The sequence below is a fragment of the Heptranchias perlo genome, chromosome 7, assembly GCF_035084215.1.
Source record: "Heptranchias perlo isolate sHepPer1 chromosome 7, sHepPer1.hap1, whole genome shotgun sequence".
In the NCBI taxonomy this organism is placed as follows: domain Eukaryota; kingdom Metazoa; phylum Chordata; class Chondrichthyes; order Hexanchiformes; family Hexanchidae; genus Heptranchias; species Heptranchias perlo.
The window spans coordinates 30,266,816-30,285,143 of NC_090331.1; the positions used below are offsets into that span (position 1 = coordinate 30,266,816).

Sequence of the window (18,328 nt, forward strand, 5' to 3'; positions counted from 1 at the left end):
ATGCTGAGAAAATTCAGACCAATTATGCCCAGGTTTTCTTTTCTACTCTGTTTTCTTACTTTATATAGAAAGCGAGTTAAGTGTTCCAACAACCATTTCAGTTGCAACAGGAGTAGTAAAGATTCAGTGGCTAAGTGGCTAGTTGTTGCCCTATTTTTTTTTGGTCACTAAGCACTTCACTTTCATCACTTCCACAGTTTGTAGCGGTAGAAAACTGAAATCAGTGTTACTTGCCCAGCCAACAACTTATGGTTTTTTAAGCCACGTTGTTTGAAATCACAGTTTACATTAGCACAAATGCGACCCAATTAAGCATTTACTCAGCTCCTATTTCTTACGTAATGTCAAAATTTTCTCTCTTTTTCATTCATTGGTACTCCATGATAATTTTAAGGAATCTTACAACACCAGGTTATAGTCCAACTGTTTTATTTAAAAATCACAAGCTTTTGGAGGCTTTCTCCTTCGTCAGGTGAGCGAGTGTGGGATTCCATGTAAGGTTACCGCATTTATATTCAGAGAACAATACCTGGTGATTACAGATAATCTTTCCAACTGCCCGTTGTCAAGGCAATCAAAGTGTTCAGACAGAGTGATGTTACCTACAGGACCACCGAATATACAAACGGCCAGAACACAAAACAGAGAGAGGGAGAGAAACATCCGAAAGGAAGAGAAAGACTGGTGGGGTTACGTGTAACCCCACCAGTCTTTCTCTTCCTTTCGGATGTTTCTCTCCCTCTCTCTCTCTCTGTTTTGTGTTCTGGCCGTTTGTATATTCGGTGGTCCTGTAGGTAACATCACTCTGTCTGAACACTTTGATTGCCTTGACAACGGGCAGTTGGAAAGATTATCTGTAATCACCAGGTATTGTTCTCTGAATATAAATGCGGTAACCTTACATGGAATCCCACACTCGCTCACCTGACGAAGGAGAAAGCCTCTGAAAGCTTGTGATTTTTAAATAAAACAGTTGGACTATAACCTGGTGTTGTAAGATTCCTTACATTTGTCAACCCCAGTCCATCACCGGCATCTCCACATCATTGATAATTTTAGTGCGTTATTATAAGTGTTGGGTCGCAATTCATTGTGGGATTGATGGTGTTCATATTCCAAGAGTTTATTTCTTGGTGGAGTAACAGCTAGAATTAGTTTGAAAAAACCATACTTGAGTGTTCAAGTCAGTTACTCCCAAACACACCAATTGTAACCAAACAACTTTCAAATTTGGTAACAGAAAACCAGGGCCTGATGAAAATGCAATCGATCTGGATGCCAAACGACAACAGATGTGGTGCAGATGATGATTATCACATCTCCTTCATTACGAACAGTCCAGCATCATGAAAATACTTACTGTAAAAACAGTATGTTTGTGCCACTGGTGTAAGCCAAACACTTGCAACTGATATGTGTATCAGCTTATTTAAAATTTGTGAGAATGTTCTCAAGTCCATGGGCTGAAAATCCACAAGCCATCAATCCAAGAGTATGCACCAGGACCTGTCCACTCGTGACCTCGGGCACTGACCCTGTTAAAGTATGCAAGGAGGAGTGCAGGTCAACCAATTTAAATAATGCCAGCAGGCACCACAGCAGCCCATCTTGAGCGCCTTTCAGAGGAGGGCGGCCTCAAAAAGTAAGTAATGCTATTGTGTTTGTAACCAAATATCTGTACGTACAAAACCCACCATAGGCAGCTCACTTCACCTTCCTCTTTCTCCCAAATTGTTACTGCTTGTACTTAAGTGGCATGGTGTTGTGCTACATGGAAAGTAATCTACAGAGGATGGAAAGGATACCCATCCAAAGTTTGCTAAAAACATATTATTTGGATTTATATCAGTGCAAGTGCAGTAGCGCAGCCAACAGAAGCTTACATGACTGTACTTCACTAGCCCAGCTCATGATCAAATCTGATCCTCTGCTCAACATTAGACTTTAGCTCAGTTCATCTACCCAGTGCAATAATGTGTCTAATATATTGCATGCATCACTGAAATTCAAAACTATGTTAAATAAATTTAAAGACTTTCTTCCAGATACAACAAAAGCAAGTGAAATATATATAGAAAACCAGGATTATTCAGTGGTTTTGAGTATCTGACACAAATACTAAAAACTCATTTGCATACATTACTTACGCTATTGTTATACTACATTGCTGATCTGAGACCACATGCACAAAGCTCTGCTCTCCTGACAGCAACTTTTAAGGTTAAGAGAGTGTATGGTGCTGTCTGCTTCCTCATAACATTAAAAAGATTCAAAAGTCCACAATGTGAAAAAAAGATATTATTAACAAAGTGTCCTATTAGCCTCAACTGTCTGGCAAAGCAGATATTCGCTAAAGAAAGCTTTAGCAGTTATACCTAGAATCATAGAAAGGTTACAGCACGGAAGGAGGCCATTCCGCCCATTGAGTCCGTGCTGGCTCTACGCAAGAGCAATCCAGTTGGTCCCACTCGCCCGCACTATCCCCTTTGCCTCGCAAATTTTTTCCTTTCAAGTACTTATCCAGTTCCCTTTTGAAGGCCATGATTGGATCTGCCTCCATTACCCCCTCTGGCAGTGCATTCCAGATCGTAACCACTTGCTGTGTAAAAAGTGTAAAAAGCATGTACTCTGTTTTGAAGTTCAAACTAAGGCAAAGGAATATTAAAATAGTTTTTCTTCACAATTTATTACAGATATTAATCACAGAAAGAACTTGCATTTATATCACACCTTTCATGACCTCAGCAGTTCCCAAAGCGCTTTACAGCAAATAAAGTACTTTTGAAATGTAGTCACTGTTATAATGTAGGAAACACAGCAGGCAAATTGCTCACAGCATGATCCTTCAAAGAGGAATATAATAATGGCCAGATCATCTGTTTTTGGTGTTGGTTGAGGGATAAATGTTGGCCAGGACATTGGGAGAATTCTTCTGCTCTTCTTTGAATGATGCCATGGAATCTTTTACATCCATCTGAGGGAGCAGACAGGCACTCAGTTTAATGTCTCATCTGAAGGACTGCACCTCCAGAAGTGGAGCACTCCCTCAGTATTGCATTGAAGTGCCAGGGTAGATTATGTGTTCCAGTCTCTGGAGTGGGGCTTGAACTCTCAGCCTTCTGACTCAGATGAGAGAATCCTACCAAGGCTGACAACAGGGTTCAAAGTCATCAGTTCAATTTCCCAGAAAGCTTTCTCCAACTATACATCTACTTCAGGTCAAGTCAAAAACAGACCTCCCCTACTCCCAGTTGAGATTGTCACTCATTTTAAATATGGGAACGACATTTGCATGTTGCTGGTGTGTTGGAACATCCCAACTTTCACTTGCTCCTTCAAAATTATCGTCAGTGCTTCACTTAATCTCTTCTTTGTCTCTTTAAATATCCTGGGGTATAGTCCATCTGTCCTGGAGAATGTATTGATTTTCAGCCCTTTATGCCTAGAACCTCTGCTTCAACTACAAAATCCCAGAGCACACGATGTATGATTGATGTTGGACGGTACGTTATTAGTTTCCTCCCTGGTCAAAAACCTCCAAGAAATAGTAATTTACCATATTAATTATCTCCTGTCCATCCTTATATTCAACTCCATTTGAGTCCCTTAGCATTTTAAATTCCTTCTTGACTACCTTCTTGTTATACTATTGGGAGAATTAGACTGAATTTAATTATGTTCATTCAAGTGTCAGCCATGGCTGAGTGGGTAGCACTCCTGCCTGAGTCAGAAAGTTGTGGGTTCAAGTCCCATTCTAGAGACTTGAACACAAAATCTCGGCTGATATTTCAGTCCAGCAGCACTGAAGGAGTGCTGCTGGACTGTCAGAGGTGTCGTCTTTCGGATGAGATGTTAAATCAAGACCCCGTCTGCCCTCTCAGGGGGACGTAAAAGATCCCATGGCACTATTTTGAAGAAGAGCAGGGGAGTTCTCCCCGGTGTGCAGAAATTGGCTGCCACATTTCATACATTACAACAGTGACTACACTTCAAAAGTATTTCATTAGCTGTAAAGCACTTCGAGAGGTCGTGAAAGGCGCTATATAAAAATGCAAGTCTTTCTTTCTTTATACGATTAGTGAATCTAAATAAATTTCTTATATCTGTTAAACAAAGTACTGGGTTTGTTTCTAAAGGAATAGACTACAAAAGCAGAGAGGTAGTTTTAAATTTATGTAGAACCTTGGTTAAATATTGGGAGTACTGTGTGCAGTTCTGGTCTCCATATTGCAAAAAGAATATTGATGCACTGGAGAAAGTGCAGAAAAAAATATAGGTTGTTATCAGAATTGAGAGGATGCAAATATCAGGAAAGGTTTAACAGACTGGGACTCTTTTTCCTAGAAAAAAAGACTAAGAGATTTGATAGAGGTCTTTAAAATTATGAAAGGGTTCGATAGGGTGGATGTGAAGAAAATGTTTCCACTCATGTGCGAGTCCAGAACAAGGGGGCAGAAATGTAAAATAGCCACCAACATATCAAATAAAGAATTTAGGAGGAATTTCTTTACAAAGAATGGTGAAAATGTGAAACTCGTTACGAGTGGTCGAAGCAGATGGTGTTGACACATTTAAGGAGAGGATTGATGCATCCATTAGAGAGAAGTGAATAGAGGGTACGATGGCAAGTGGGAAAAGGTATTTAGAGTGGGAGGAGGCTTGTGTGGTGTATAAACACTAGTATAGACCAGTTGGGCCGAATGGCCAGATTCTGTGCTGTAGATTCTATGTAATTACCTTGTCCAAATTTCTTGTAATTTGAATTATCAATACTTCCAGTCTATCAATATTTCCAGTGGGGTTCCGCAGGGCTCAGTACTAGGTCCCTTGCTTTTTGTGATATACATTAATGATTTGGACTTAAAAGTAAAGGGCATGATTAAGAAGTTTGCAGATGATACAAAAATTGGCCGTGTGGTCGATAGTGAGGAGGAAAGCTGTAGACTGCAGGAAGATATCAACGGACTGGTCGGGTGGGCAGAAAAATGGCAAATGGAATTCAATCCGGAGAAGTGTGAAGTAATGCATTTGGGGAGGGCAAACAAGGCAAGGGAGTACACAATAAAAGGGAGGATACAGAAAGGTGTCAAGGAAGTAAGGGACCTTGGAGTGCATGTCCACAGATCCCTGAAGGTAGCAGGACAGGTAGATAAGGTGGTTAAGAAGGCTTATGGAATACTTTCTTTTATTAGCCGAGGCACAGAATATAAGAGCAGGGAGGTTATGTTGGAACTGCATAAAACACTAGTTAGGCCACAGCTTGAGTACTGTGTACAGTTCTGATCACCACATTACAGGAAGGATGTAATTGCACTACAGAAGGTACAGAGGAGATTTACGAGGATGTTGCCTGGACTGGAGAATTTTAGCTATGAGGAAAGATGGATAGGCTGGGGTTGTTTTCTTTGGAACAGAGGAGGCTGAGGGGTGATTTAATTGAGGTGTACAAAATTATGAGGGGCCTAAATAGAATGGATAGGAAGGACCTATTTCCCTTTGCAGAGAGGTCAATAACATAAAAGGATTAGAGGGGAGCTGAGGAAATTTTTTTCACCCAGACAGTGGTAGGGGTTTGGAAATCACTGCCTGAAAGGGTGATAGAGGCGGAAACCTTCAACTCATTTAAAAAGTACCTGGATGTGCACCTGAAGTTCCGTGACCTACAAGGCTATGGACCAAGTGTTGGAAAGTGGGATTAGGCTGGTGGCTTATTTTCAGTCGGTGCGGACACGGTGGGCCAAATGGCCTCCTTCTGTGCCGTAAATTTTCTATGATATAACCATTCCTGTATTCTTAGTTATCTTTAAATATGCTCTGTGAGAAACTGACATTTTTGGCTCAGCTTACTTTAATCTGTGGGCCATCTTTGGGTCCCAGGAGCTGAATGGCAAATGGTAGACTTCTAATAAGCAATTACTAAATTGCTATCTGAGCTTTGAAAACCAAGATTTCCATTTTATAAATCTCTTGGATCCATATGTAATAAAAGCAATTCCATCTTCAAGGAATGTGGAAAAATAAATATTTGTTTGTGCTGTAAATGTCCTGAAAAAGTGCTGGGTAGTCTTTTTGCCAGCAGCTGAATGTCAACACATATGAAGCTTCTTAACACTGCTGGGACTCTGATTCCTCCTTCTTGGTGTTAAGATCTGAATCTCTTTGAGCATATGCCCTTTCAAGTAAAATTAATCAATCTCTTTATCACATCAGCAGCATCTGGAGCTGCAATCATTATCGCACTGCTGAGAACAAAATGAAAGTGCTGATCACAGAGGGAGTCTAGTTTTAAAATTTGCACAAGCAAAGTTTCATTACATTCTAATTTCAATAACAATTCCACACAACCAGGCACCTAGCTCTGTGTTGCTTTGAAAGTGGAATTTGTTCTTTGGGAGGCATTTCAGTTTAACTCTACAGATAAGCGACAAGGCAAAATATTAATAATGTAGAAAATAGCAGAGAATCACTCTCTTGCAAAGGTTATAAGCCCTACATTGTCACACTCATCCCCGAATGTAATTTTGTCATCAAAGCATATTATATCCGTTTGATACTTGTGGAATTGTACACACTTTGCTGTCATTCTCTACATAAGAGAGGATGACTGCAGCAAAGAAAGTGTTCTCTCAAAGCATACAATTGAAGCGATAATATGAACAAATGGTATATGAAAGATTTACTGTTCTCAATCAACCTTTGATGTTAAATTCACTTGAGAAACAAGAAATCCTACTGATCTACCCCTATTAATAATATTAATAAAATGAGCTTTCACAGCAAAAACAGATTCTTCAAACTCTTTACTATGCCTTAATACATGCTCATTAATGCATAATCCTTCAGCCAATTATATTTCTGCAGAACATCCATGACATTTTACATTTATTGAATTATTTATTATACTCTTTCATGAGATTCCACAGCTAATCTTTTCTTTCTATCCATTCCATGATATTGATCATTTCATGTAACTACACACTTAGATTTGAATATGTGAAGTGTGGTGTGACACAGTAGTATATAGGCTTCTTTGTAACATAATGAATCTGCAACATCATTAGCTGTGATGAAAGCAAGTCTGTTAGTCAATTGGAAGGTAATTGAATGATATATTTAGATCAATTAAAAGTCCTCCACGGATTGTGGAAATATAACTTTTTGGGAATGAAAGCCATATTTTTCAAAGGATTCAAAGAAAAATATACAGTGAATGTGTGTTCAAATTAGTGCTTATGATTAAGAGCAGCCTTTCTCTAGCAATTAATAGATTTCCCTTACCGCAATAAATTTTTTAAAAGCATAGAACCGACTAGCTGTCATTAGAGGCCAAAATTCCTATTTTTTGATGGACAAAATGCCTACTTTTTGTGGAAACTAACAAATACACAGGAACATATGGTTTTCAAACATGTACTTTGAGTGTGCAATTTCTCAATTATTCTGCTTGTATATGATAACCCTCTTGATGGTGTAACACTGGAAAAATATCTGTTACATTTGGCTTCCACAACTATGCTCACTTTATAATTCCATCTTTGCCCCCTGATGATCAGTTTTGTACATTTTTAGAGATGTCCTTATTTTTCCCAGTGGTTTCCCTCACCACTCACACTGGAGTCTTTCTAGAGTTTCCTTTGGTTACTTCTTTCACTCACATTAATTTATTAACCTGTTTAGGGTCACACTTCTTTTTGTGTGTTTATTAGCCCTTGGTAAGTAGTTCTTCTGCATACTCAGTAACACACCTTTACGTCCTCAATGGAGGTTCTTCCCCACCACCCAGTCAATTCCCTTTAAGATTTTCTCTCATTGGTTCTAAGATAGCCCTTTTAGGAACATAGGAACAGGAATAGGCCATTCAGCCCCTCGTGCCTGCTCTGCCATTTGATAAGATCATGGCTGATCTGTGATCTAACTCCATATACCTGCCTTTGGCCCATTTTAAAATTGTATACCTGAGAGTGAAAACTCAAGCCGAAACTAAGTCTTAAGCCCCATCCTTATCCATCACCAAGACCATTTACTTCCACCTCCACAATACTGCCCAACTCTGCCTTTACCTCACCTCCACTACTACGGATATCCTTATTCGCATTTTTGTTACCTCCAGACTTGACTTGTCTAACAGTCTCTTTGGTGGCCTCCTGAAATCCACCATACATAAATTTCAACTCATCCAAAACTAGTGCATAGACCATGTCCTTCACTATGAGTCACTTGCCCATCACCCCCATCTTCACAGACTTCTACTGGCTCCTTGACTACCATCAAATTCAAATCTTTGTTCCCGTTTACCAATTCATCCATGACCTCGACCCATCCAACCTCTGCAACCACCTTTAATGTCATACATCCTAGTGTGTTCTCTTTGGTCCACCAATTCTGGCCTCCACTGCATGCCCCCCTCTCTCTGTTGCACCATTTGTGGCAGAGCCTTGAGTTATCTCAGCCCTACGAGAGAACCCTCTCCCAAAACCCCTGCCCCATGCTACTTTTCCCCCTGCCTTTAAAAGCTTCCTTAAAACCCCTATCTTTTTCACCATGCATTCAATTATCTCTCCTAACTCTTCTACTACTGTTCGGCAAACACTTCTCCTCTGCGAAATGCCTTAGGCCGTTTTCTATGTTAAAGACACTATGGGGTAGAGTTTGCGCTCATTTACCAGTAATAGCAGCGGAATCGGCCAAACCAGCGCAAAAGACTGGGGAATTTTAAACACAAGCGAGTTACACCCAAAACCACTTACTTTAGGGTTTTTCACGCTCTTTCGCCCTGGTTTAAGATTCAATTTGCCCGAATCAGGTCCCACCCACAAAACCGGCCATGAATGTAAAAGGTATGATCAGTAAGTTCGCTGATGATACAAAAATTGGTAGGGTGGTAAATAGCGAGGAGGATAGCCTCAGTCTGCAGGACGATATAGATGGGTTGGTCAGATGGGCGGAACAGTGGCAAATGGAATTTAACCCGGAAAAGTGCGAGGTGATGCACTTTGGAGGGACTAACAAGGCAAGGGAATACACAATGAATGGGAAGACCCTAGGCAAGACAGAGGGTCAGAGGGATCTTGGTGTGCAAGTTCACAGATCCCTGAAGGCGGCGGAACAGGTAGATAAGGTGGTAAAGAAGGCATATGGGATACTTGCCTTTATTAGCCAAGGCATAGAATATAAGAGCAAGGAGGTTATGATGGAGCTGTATAAAACACTGGTCAGGCCACAGCTGGAGTACTGTGTGCAGTTCTGGTCGCCGCACTACAGGAAGGATGTGATCGCTTTGGAGAGGGTGCAGAGGAGATTCACCAGGATGTTACCAGGGCTGGAGCGCTTCAGCTATGAAGAGAGACTGGGAAGATTGGGTTTGTTTTCCTTGGAGCAGAGGAGGCTGAGGGGGGACATGATTGAGGTGTACAAAATTATGAGGGGCATAGATAGGATGGATACTAAGGAGCTTTTTCCCTTCGTTGAGGGTTCTATAACAAGGGGGCATAGATTCAAGGTAAAAGGCGGGAGGTTTAGAGGGGATTTGAGAAAGAACTTTTTCACCCAGAGGGTGGTTGGAGTCTGGAACTCACTGCCTGAGAGGGTTGTGGAGGCAGGAACCCTCACAACATTCAAGAAGCATTTGGATGAGCACTTGAAATGCCATAGCATACAAGGCTACGGACCAAATGCTGGACTATGGGATTAGATTAGACTGGGCTTGATGGCCGGCGCGGACACGATGGGCTGAAGGGCCTCTATCCGTGCTGTATAACTCTATGACTCTATGACCCCCAGGTCTACATTGCAAGTTTCCACCGATTGAGCTGGTTAGAGAAGGCTGTTCAGATGGCGCTCATTTTCTTAGGTGCAGAGGCACATTTTAAAAGTTTTTACATATCAAAAAACATTTAAGTTACTAAGAAACTGACCAGTGTACACCAATGAAACTAGTAAATGGTTCAGTATAGTTTTATAAAGTCATTTTCAGTGATTTAAAATCAGGTTACTCACAGGTGGAGGACTAGACACTTTTATTAAAGATGCTTATTTTTGTGATAAACCCATTTTTAGCTGTAATAATAAAACTGCACCAGGTTACCACTCTTGGATACATCAAAGACATTTTTGTTTTCTTTGCAAAAAAAACAAACAACTACGTTCTATTTCGCTGCCCAATTGCACTGGTTCACGGAAGATTTTACGTTTGATTATGCAAATGTCTTTTGGTGGAAACTTGAACTGTAATGTAACCACCGCAATTTTGGGCGCAATTTCCTGATTGCGCCCAAAGCGGAAACGCTACACCTATATAAATAGATGATTATCACAGTGCCAATGGTCAATGACAATAGCAAGAAAAAACTTGCACAACTTGAAGACATGAATTTTAAAGTAGCTGCACGGGTTATATATGTACATGCTAGAAAGCTATAGTTGTATAGCTCCCAGTCCATCAATCTTGCGCACCCACTGGTAATCCCAATATAGACTTGCTGCATTCGCCAAGATGAGATGTTTAGAAAATCCCGTTTGTGAATAGTGTGTTGGTAGCAATTAGCACATGCAGCAGCTAACAATTTCTTTGGTTAATATAAACTCACTACAAGTGATAAAAACTTGACTTGAGGCTATTCAAGACTTTATTCACAGAGTTACTCAATGCTTGTTTTGGTTATTTTGGAAAAAAGCTCAAGGAGTTTGATCTTGTCGAATCTTGGACTAAAACAATTATCTAAAATTACAAATTTGGTCTTATCTGAGAGATTTTACATTGCAATGCAACAAAATGGTTTTATATGACAAAAGCAACAGTAGGTGGAATTGTATTTTAAAGGAATTCATCCCCCACCCTCCGTCCCCCCTCCTCCACCCCACATAGTACAAATTGAAAGAATCATTAGTGTGTAGCTGCTGCAGAAAACTTTATACAAAGTACTTCGGTACTACAGAATTGCAGGAAACCAATAAACACTTCAAAGAGCCTAGTCAAACCCTAATATTGTCCTAATAGTGGTACCTCAAGAGCCACATCCCACAGAAAACAAATTCAAGAAAAATACAAGTAATTGTTCATCAGGTTCAATCACTCCATCTGTATTTGACAGTTACAGCTCGTACTACACTGTTAGCATTTGACATTAAGCAAGTATGTGTTTTGACTCAGACTCAATTTACCATTTAGCTGATATTATTTATTCCGAAAAGATCTTGCGAGCTTAGTCTAATTAAAGCCTGAATGTGGTTATTTTTCTTTAAAAAAGTTAGAAAATTGCCATTTGCATTGATAAATCTACTGCAAAGTGTGATGCGGAAAAAGATGTCGTTATTATTGTCTATTGCAACAATGCATAACAGAAATGGCTTCTGGCAGCCACATGACCTATAAATCGCATATATATCTACAAATTAGTCAAAATGAAGTTAAGATATGACCATTATACAGAGAAAGGTGTGCAATGGGCTCTATATTTTGGTTATTTTGTAGCTTTACCTGTTCTCCAGATGTACTGTGTTTCTTTAGGTGCTTCAAGATTAGCTTGTGTTTGTAGAAACATGAAGATCCAAAGCATCACGGATTTTCTCAAACTCTGCCACATCCATCCCACCAGGCCAAACTCATCTCTCAGGCTCATAGTCCAGAGAATTTCGTCTTAACACTTCAGTTTCTGGAGACAAAACAATTAATAAGCTTAATGATTCCAACCTGGCCACCTTTTATCTTGATTTTCAAATGCATTGATAAATAATGTCATTTTTTTTTAAAAAGACTCTTAAAAGGGAAGTTATCACAAGACCACAAGATAAATACAGATGAAGAACACCATTTGGCCCATCATAGCTCGTCCAGTCTTACAATCCCAGTCAATACCTCCAGTTGTTACTCAAAGGATTCCAGGTTTCTAGCCTCCAAAACTCTACCCAGCTATAGAAGAGAACAACCAGAATGATTGAGGGATTACATTATGAGGAATGATCAAGTAAATTGGGCATGTTCTCACTAGAAAAGAGAAAGGTTGAGAGGGGCTATGATTGCAATTTTTAGGATTCCAAAAAAGGACTAGAAAATGTAGACCACGACAAGCTGTTTCACCTTGTCCAGAACAGTAAAACCAGAGGACATGGCCTGCGCTTGAAGGGGAGGGTAAATTCAAAACTAATCTGCTGAAGCAATGGCCTCAATTTTCATGGGAGTGGCAGGATGGGTGCGGGGGAACCCGATAATGGGCAACTAATCCGGCAAGGCCAATCTTAACGGTTGGGCCTCATTTAAATAAAACTGTCTTGACACCTGGCCAGATTGACTACCTGGCCCATGGGCAGGAGTGAACATCTGGCAGCAGGAGACCTCAGCCAAGGATCTGAGTGAATAGTCCCTGGCAGCCGGTGAGGGGGAACCTGTGGAAAAAAAAAAAAATCGGGTGGAAGGCTGTCGGCATGGATTGGGATGATGGGGGGGCGGGGGGGAGCGGGGGAAAAAGGAGGAGGAGGAACTGTCAAAGTTGGCGAGGGAGTAGCCTTGGTACGTGGAGACCCAAGGCTTCCTTGTGAGCCCAGGAGGAGCCCCTGCTGGCCCACAAGGAAACCTAAAATAAAACTTTTAAAAACTTACCTGCTGGGACTCTTCTGGCCCAGGATCCTGCTCCCGGCAGGTTTTGACTGATGAGGGAGCAGACACTGGTCCCCTTCCCTCACTCGGGCCTTGGGAAATTGCAGATCGGGTCCTGATGACATCATTGGACCTGATCTGCATATTTTAAGAAGACCCCGCTTCCATCCTGCGGGTGTCCTGCTCAGCTGCTCAAAAGAGCATGTTAATATTGGGAGAAGGCAGATAGGCAGCAGGATCAGAGGGAGTAAGTGACTCACCTTATTTTAAATGCTCCCCCAACCCCACCCAGTTCCCACCAGGCCAGGGCAGTTAAAATCAGGGTCAATAAGAGCGAGTGGTCAATCTAAGGAACACGCTTCCTATAGCATCATTATTGGCACGGTCTGGAAGCATGAGGGAATTAAACTGGTTGGAAAGTCACTATCTTGATTTCCCTATGTTGATCAAGGTATTTACTAATGTTTTTTCAGCTCCCTAATGTTGTCAAGTTCAATAACTCATCTAACCTACTTGCCTCCATGATGTTACCAATATACACCATTTGAAGAAAAAGACTAAACAGAAAGTAATTCTTATTTGCAACAGTTTGATATTCATCATATATATGGACTAAAACTAGAAATTTGAAATAAAAATCGAAGGCACTGGAAATATACAAGTCAGTCAGCATCTGAAAAGAATTTCAGTCTTAACAAATATACCTGAATTGTTTTTTTTTCATTTCAACAACTCACATTTACATAGCACCTTTAACGTAATAAAACCTGGTGTTTATCAGATACTGATGGATCGACTGTGCATTTCCAGGATTTTCTGTGTTTCTATGTATTTATAAATTCATTAAGACACCCTCTTTAAATTATTTTTATGGATATAGTAGAAGGGACTGAAGGGTGCAATGAACCAAAAATATGGGCACTATGTTCTCATGCAAGGTGCAAAGTTGAACTTGTTTGCTCTGGAATAAAGAAGTTTAAGAAAGGAGGCGAATGTGACTTTATGCTGAAAAGGTATAAATAATGTAGATGCAAGCAGGCTATTTAACTTGAGCTGTAAATCCAGAACTAGAGGATACACATACAAAATGAACATGCCTCACTAGGCATTAGTGAATAATGGAATAGACTCCTAGTAAAAGCTAATGCTGTGTTGATCAACTCCTTGGGGAAAAAAATAGAAGCAATAAACATCTGGCTCAGAATGAGATTAAAGGTTAAAAGTATAATATACATAGGAATGATCAGATACTTCAGAATGACTCCTGTGTAACCAGATTGTGAAAAAGTCATCTGCAGAAAACAATCAACTGGAATTGAAAAGTGGAGCTGTGGTGATCGATACAAATTTGAGAGTCTTAGCCGATTGCCTTTGGGGACAAGGAAAAAAATTGTAGCACTTTCCTTTGTGAGATTTATAAAGCAAAGCAGATATTATTGTAGGGTATGCTGTACTTTGTCTGCAGACAGTGAACTTGATGGACTAAAAGGCCTTCTCATGTTCCATGCTTCCTTGTGCTTTAAAGGAAAACTGAGGTGAGCAAATTAATCTTTTTATTCAATCGATCCCATCAAGCATGTTATAATGCATGGAGTAAAAAGAAAATTGTGAATACTGCAAATCTGAAATGCAAACATAAAATGCTGGTAATGCAATGTAAGTTGATCAGCCTCTGAAAGAGAACATAATCTATGTTTTTCTTTCAGATGCTGATCAATCTGCTTGAATTTGAGGCAAATTGCATCAATGCCTTTAAGGGGAAGCTAGATAAGTACATGAGGGAGAAAGGAATAGAAGGGTATGCTGATAGGATAAGATGAAGTAGGGTGAAAGGAGGCTAATGTGGAGAATAAACATCAACATTCGGCCCAACTGAAATCATAGAATCATAGGATGGTTACAGCACAGAAGGAGGCCATTTGGCCCATCGGGCCCTTGCTGGCTCTTCGTAAGAGCAATCCAGTTAGTTTTGTTCCCCCGCTCGTTCCCTATAGCCCTGCAATTTTTTTCCCTTCAAGTATTTATCCAATTCCTTTTTGAAAGCCACGATTGAATTTGCTTCCACCACCCTTTCAGGCAGCGCATTCCAGATCATAACCACTCGCTGTGTGAAAAAGATTTTCCTCATGTCGCAAAAGAACCAAATGAAAAACTTGGTCTCCTTCTGTACTGTAACCAGTCTATGATTCTATGGACCAGTTGGACCGGATGGCCTGTTTGCTGTAAATTCGGTGTAACTCTATGAAATTTCCAACACTTTGTTTTTATTTCAGTTTGCAAGGAATGAATTGGTGCTAAAATAAAGGGTATTTGCCAAAAATCAGTGTATGATATATTTCTTCCCACAACCAGTGACCAGGATGGATGAAACACCCAAGTTTATTAATCATTTGTTATTTGATCGGGTCAAGTCAGCCTTGACTCAGTGGTAGCAATCTCTTCTCTGAGGCAGAAAGTTGTGGGTTCAAGCCCCAATCCAGAGGCTTAAGCACATAATCTAGGTTAACACTTCAGAGGAGGTGCTGACTTTCGGATGAGACGTTAAACCAAGATATAAAAAATCCCACAGTGTTATTCTAAGAAGAGCAGAGGAGTTCTCCCATTGTCCTGGCCAACATTTATCCCTCAATCAACACCAAAAACAGATGATCTGGTCATTTATTTCATTGCTGTTGGTGGGAGCATGCTGTGCGTAATTTGGCTGCCACATTTCGTACATTATAGCAGTGACTACACTTCAAAAGTGTATGGCGTATGCCGATTATTCTCCAAGTCAGGATGGCGTGTAACTTGGAGGTGAATATTGCTGCTCTTGTCATTCTAAGTTGCCGTTGTTTATCCTATAGATAGTGCATACTGCAGCCACAGTGCACTAGTGATGGACGGGGTAAATATTGTGCCCAGAGGCAAGGGCACTGATGAAGTAAACTGGTCTCTCCTGAATGGTGGCAAGCTTCTTCAGTGTTGTTGCAGCTATACCAATCCAGGCGAGTGGTAAGTATTCTGGGTGATATCGAGGATTTGAGGGGTTAGAAAATGAGCCTCTGCTCAGAGTACCCAGTCTCTGTGCTGCTCTTGTGGCCAGTGTTGATATAGCTGGAGTAGAATTATCATTAGATGATATCACCATTAACCTAGTGTGATTCAGATTCCAAATTTTAAAAATGATATGTGCAGCATGCACTTCTTGTGTGTCATTGTCACACTTCAGGCATCACACTTTTTGTTTTGCTAAATAAAAAACAACAAATCACAACCCTGTAACTATGAGCGCTAACACAAAATTACCAAAGAGAAAAATCACTCAAAATATTTTATCAAAATCCTTTCATCCATCAATTTTCTTTATTCAAGAACAGGTTTTTTTCCCGCGACTCAAAATAACATTTGAACACAAAACGTTAAGTATTTCATAACAACATTATTAAGCTTACCTTGTGTGTCTTTAATTATTTTTAGTTTTTTTTTAAATTCAGAAATTTCTTTTTTCACACACCTGTGACAGTCTCAATTTTGTATTTACAAAGCGTTTTACCAGTGTAATTTCAGGGCTTTCTCTTGCCCATTTATTTCCTTTTCATCGTCCCCTTTAACACATTTTCTAAGCTCTGACCCCTGACCCCACCGACCTCCCTTCTTTTTTCCCCCCTTTCAGATTTCCTCATTGCGTATTGTATACATTCTGAGCCCACTATCGAACGCGTTCTGCAGTGCTCTCCACCCGAGCCACATTTCATTCGCCTCCAATACACCCCCTCCCCTGATTTTCCTGCCATTCCAACCTTTTCCTGGAATGCATTTGCCTGCAGAGGATAGCTCCAATCCAAAGTAAAAGTACAAAGCCAAAAGATAACAGAGCAGCAACCGTAAGTTCATTACACCCACAAAGATCTAAAAAAGACAAGACACCAAATCCAAAAAAAAACATTTTGGACACAAGGAAAAGATAGGCAAAGTTTTTATTCTTCAACTACCAACTTTGTGGACAGCTTTTAATTAGCACATTTAAAATAGAAAAATGTTCAAGGCAAGTCGCAAAAGCATAATCGAACATAAAATCGATGCAGAGCCAAAAGGAGGAGATATTAGGAGTGGTGTCTAAAAGTTTGGTCACAGGGGCGTGTTTTAAGGAGGGTCTTAAAGGAGGAGATGGAGGTGGAGAGGGTTAGAGGTTTAGGGAGGGATTTCCAGAGCTTCGGGCCTAGACAGCTGAAGGCATGGCTGCGAATGGTGGGCGAAGGGAGTGGGGAATGCACAAGAGGCCAGAGTTGGAGGAACGCAGGAGTTCTGAGGGTTGTAGAGCTGGAGGAGGCTGCAGAAATAGGGAGGGGAGGCTATGGATGGATTTAAACACAAGGATGCGAATTTTAAATTCGAGGCATTGCTGGACCAGGAGCCAACGTATTTCAGCGAGCACTGGGATGATGGGTGAATGGGACTTGGTGCGCATTAGGATCTGGGCAGCAGAGTTTTGGATGAGTTCAAGTTTACGGAGGGTGGAAGATGGGAGGCTGGCCAGGAGGGAATCGGTATAATCAAGTCTGGAGATAACTAAAGCAAGGATAAGGGTTTTAACAGCAGATGGGCTGAGGCAGGCAATGTTACCCAGGTGGGAGTAGGCGGTCTTTGAAATGGAGTAGATATGGGGTTAGAAGCCCAGCATGTAGTCAAATAGAACACAGAGCTTGCGATCAGTCTGCTTCAAACCAAGCCAGTGGCCGGGGAGGAAGATGGAATTGGTGGCGAGGTTGCAGAGTTGTGGTGGTGGAAGCCAAAGATGATGGCTTTGATCTTCCAAAGTTTAACTGAAGGAAACTGCAGATCTTCCAGGACTGGGTGTCAGACAAGCAGTCTGATGACAGGGACGGTGGAGGGGTCGAGAGGTGGTGCCGTCAATGTACACGTGGAACCAGACCCCAGGTCTACTGATGATGTTGCTGATGAGGAAAAGGAGGAGGTCCAAACATAGATCCTTGGAAGACTCCAGAGGCAATATTGCAGCGGCAAAAGGAGAAGACATTGTTGGAAATGCTCTGGCTATGATTGGACAGATAAGAGTGGAACCAAGCAAGGGCTGAGCTGGAAAACAGAGGGAGAGGCATGGGATAAGGATGGTGTGGTTGACCATGCCAAAGGCTGCAGAGAAGTCAAAAAGGACGAGGAGGGATGTCGGACAAGCAGCACACTATGTTCACGGTCACAGAGGATGTCATTTGTAAATTTGATGAAGGCCATTTCAGTACTGTGGCTGGCACAAAAACATGATTAGAGATACTCAAACAGGGAAAGATGGGCACACATTTGGGAGGCAACAATATTTCCAAGGATTTTGGAAAGGAAAGGGAGATTGGAGATGGGGTAGTAGTTTGCCACCATCCTCCTGATCACAGGATATAGACCTGATCCCACATACTTCAGTTGTTTAAAGCTTGGGCAGCAACTATTGCCTCTCTGCATCCCAATCAAAGTAAGCACCAAATCTTGGATATAGGAGCATATTTTCACCTAATTAACCTCCAGATAACACTTTCCAGCAGCTTTCATCTCAAAGCTTGAGTTTCCCCATCAGCTGTTTGACAAACATCTTACTTTGGTGTGGCAGAAGGACCTATGTTGTTCAGCTCGCAAGGTGCCGATAGCTTGATATTTTGGACATCCGAGTTGAACATTATATCAGGCTTATTTATTACCAACTGCTTCATCCAGATTTAGGTTTGTATTTTGTTCACAGCAGGT

General features: G+C 41.0%; 1 protein-coding gene across 5 annotated transcripts in view; it reads right to left on the bottom strand.

The window, feature by feature from the left end:
* thsd7ba (thrombospondin, type I, domain containing 7Ba) overlaps positions 1 to 18,328 on the bottom strand; it is a 646,137-nt gene that overhangs the window by 567,505 nt on the left and 60,304 nt on the right. For all 5 annotated transcript variants that reach the window (XM_067987207.1, XM_067987208.1, XM_067987209.1 and 2 more), the window contains exon 2: positions 11,477 to 11,651. In XM_067987207.1, the coding sequence (XP_067843308.1) occupies positions 11,477 to 11,618 (142 nt within the window). In that variant the 5' untranslated portion in view covers positions 11,619 to 11,651. The remainder of the gene's footprint in view (positions 1 to 11,476; positions 11,652 to 18,328) is intronic.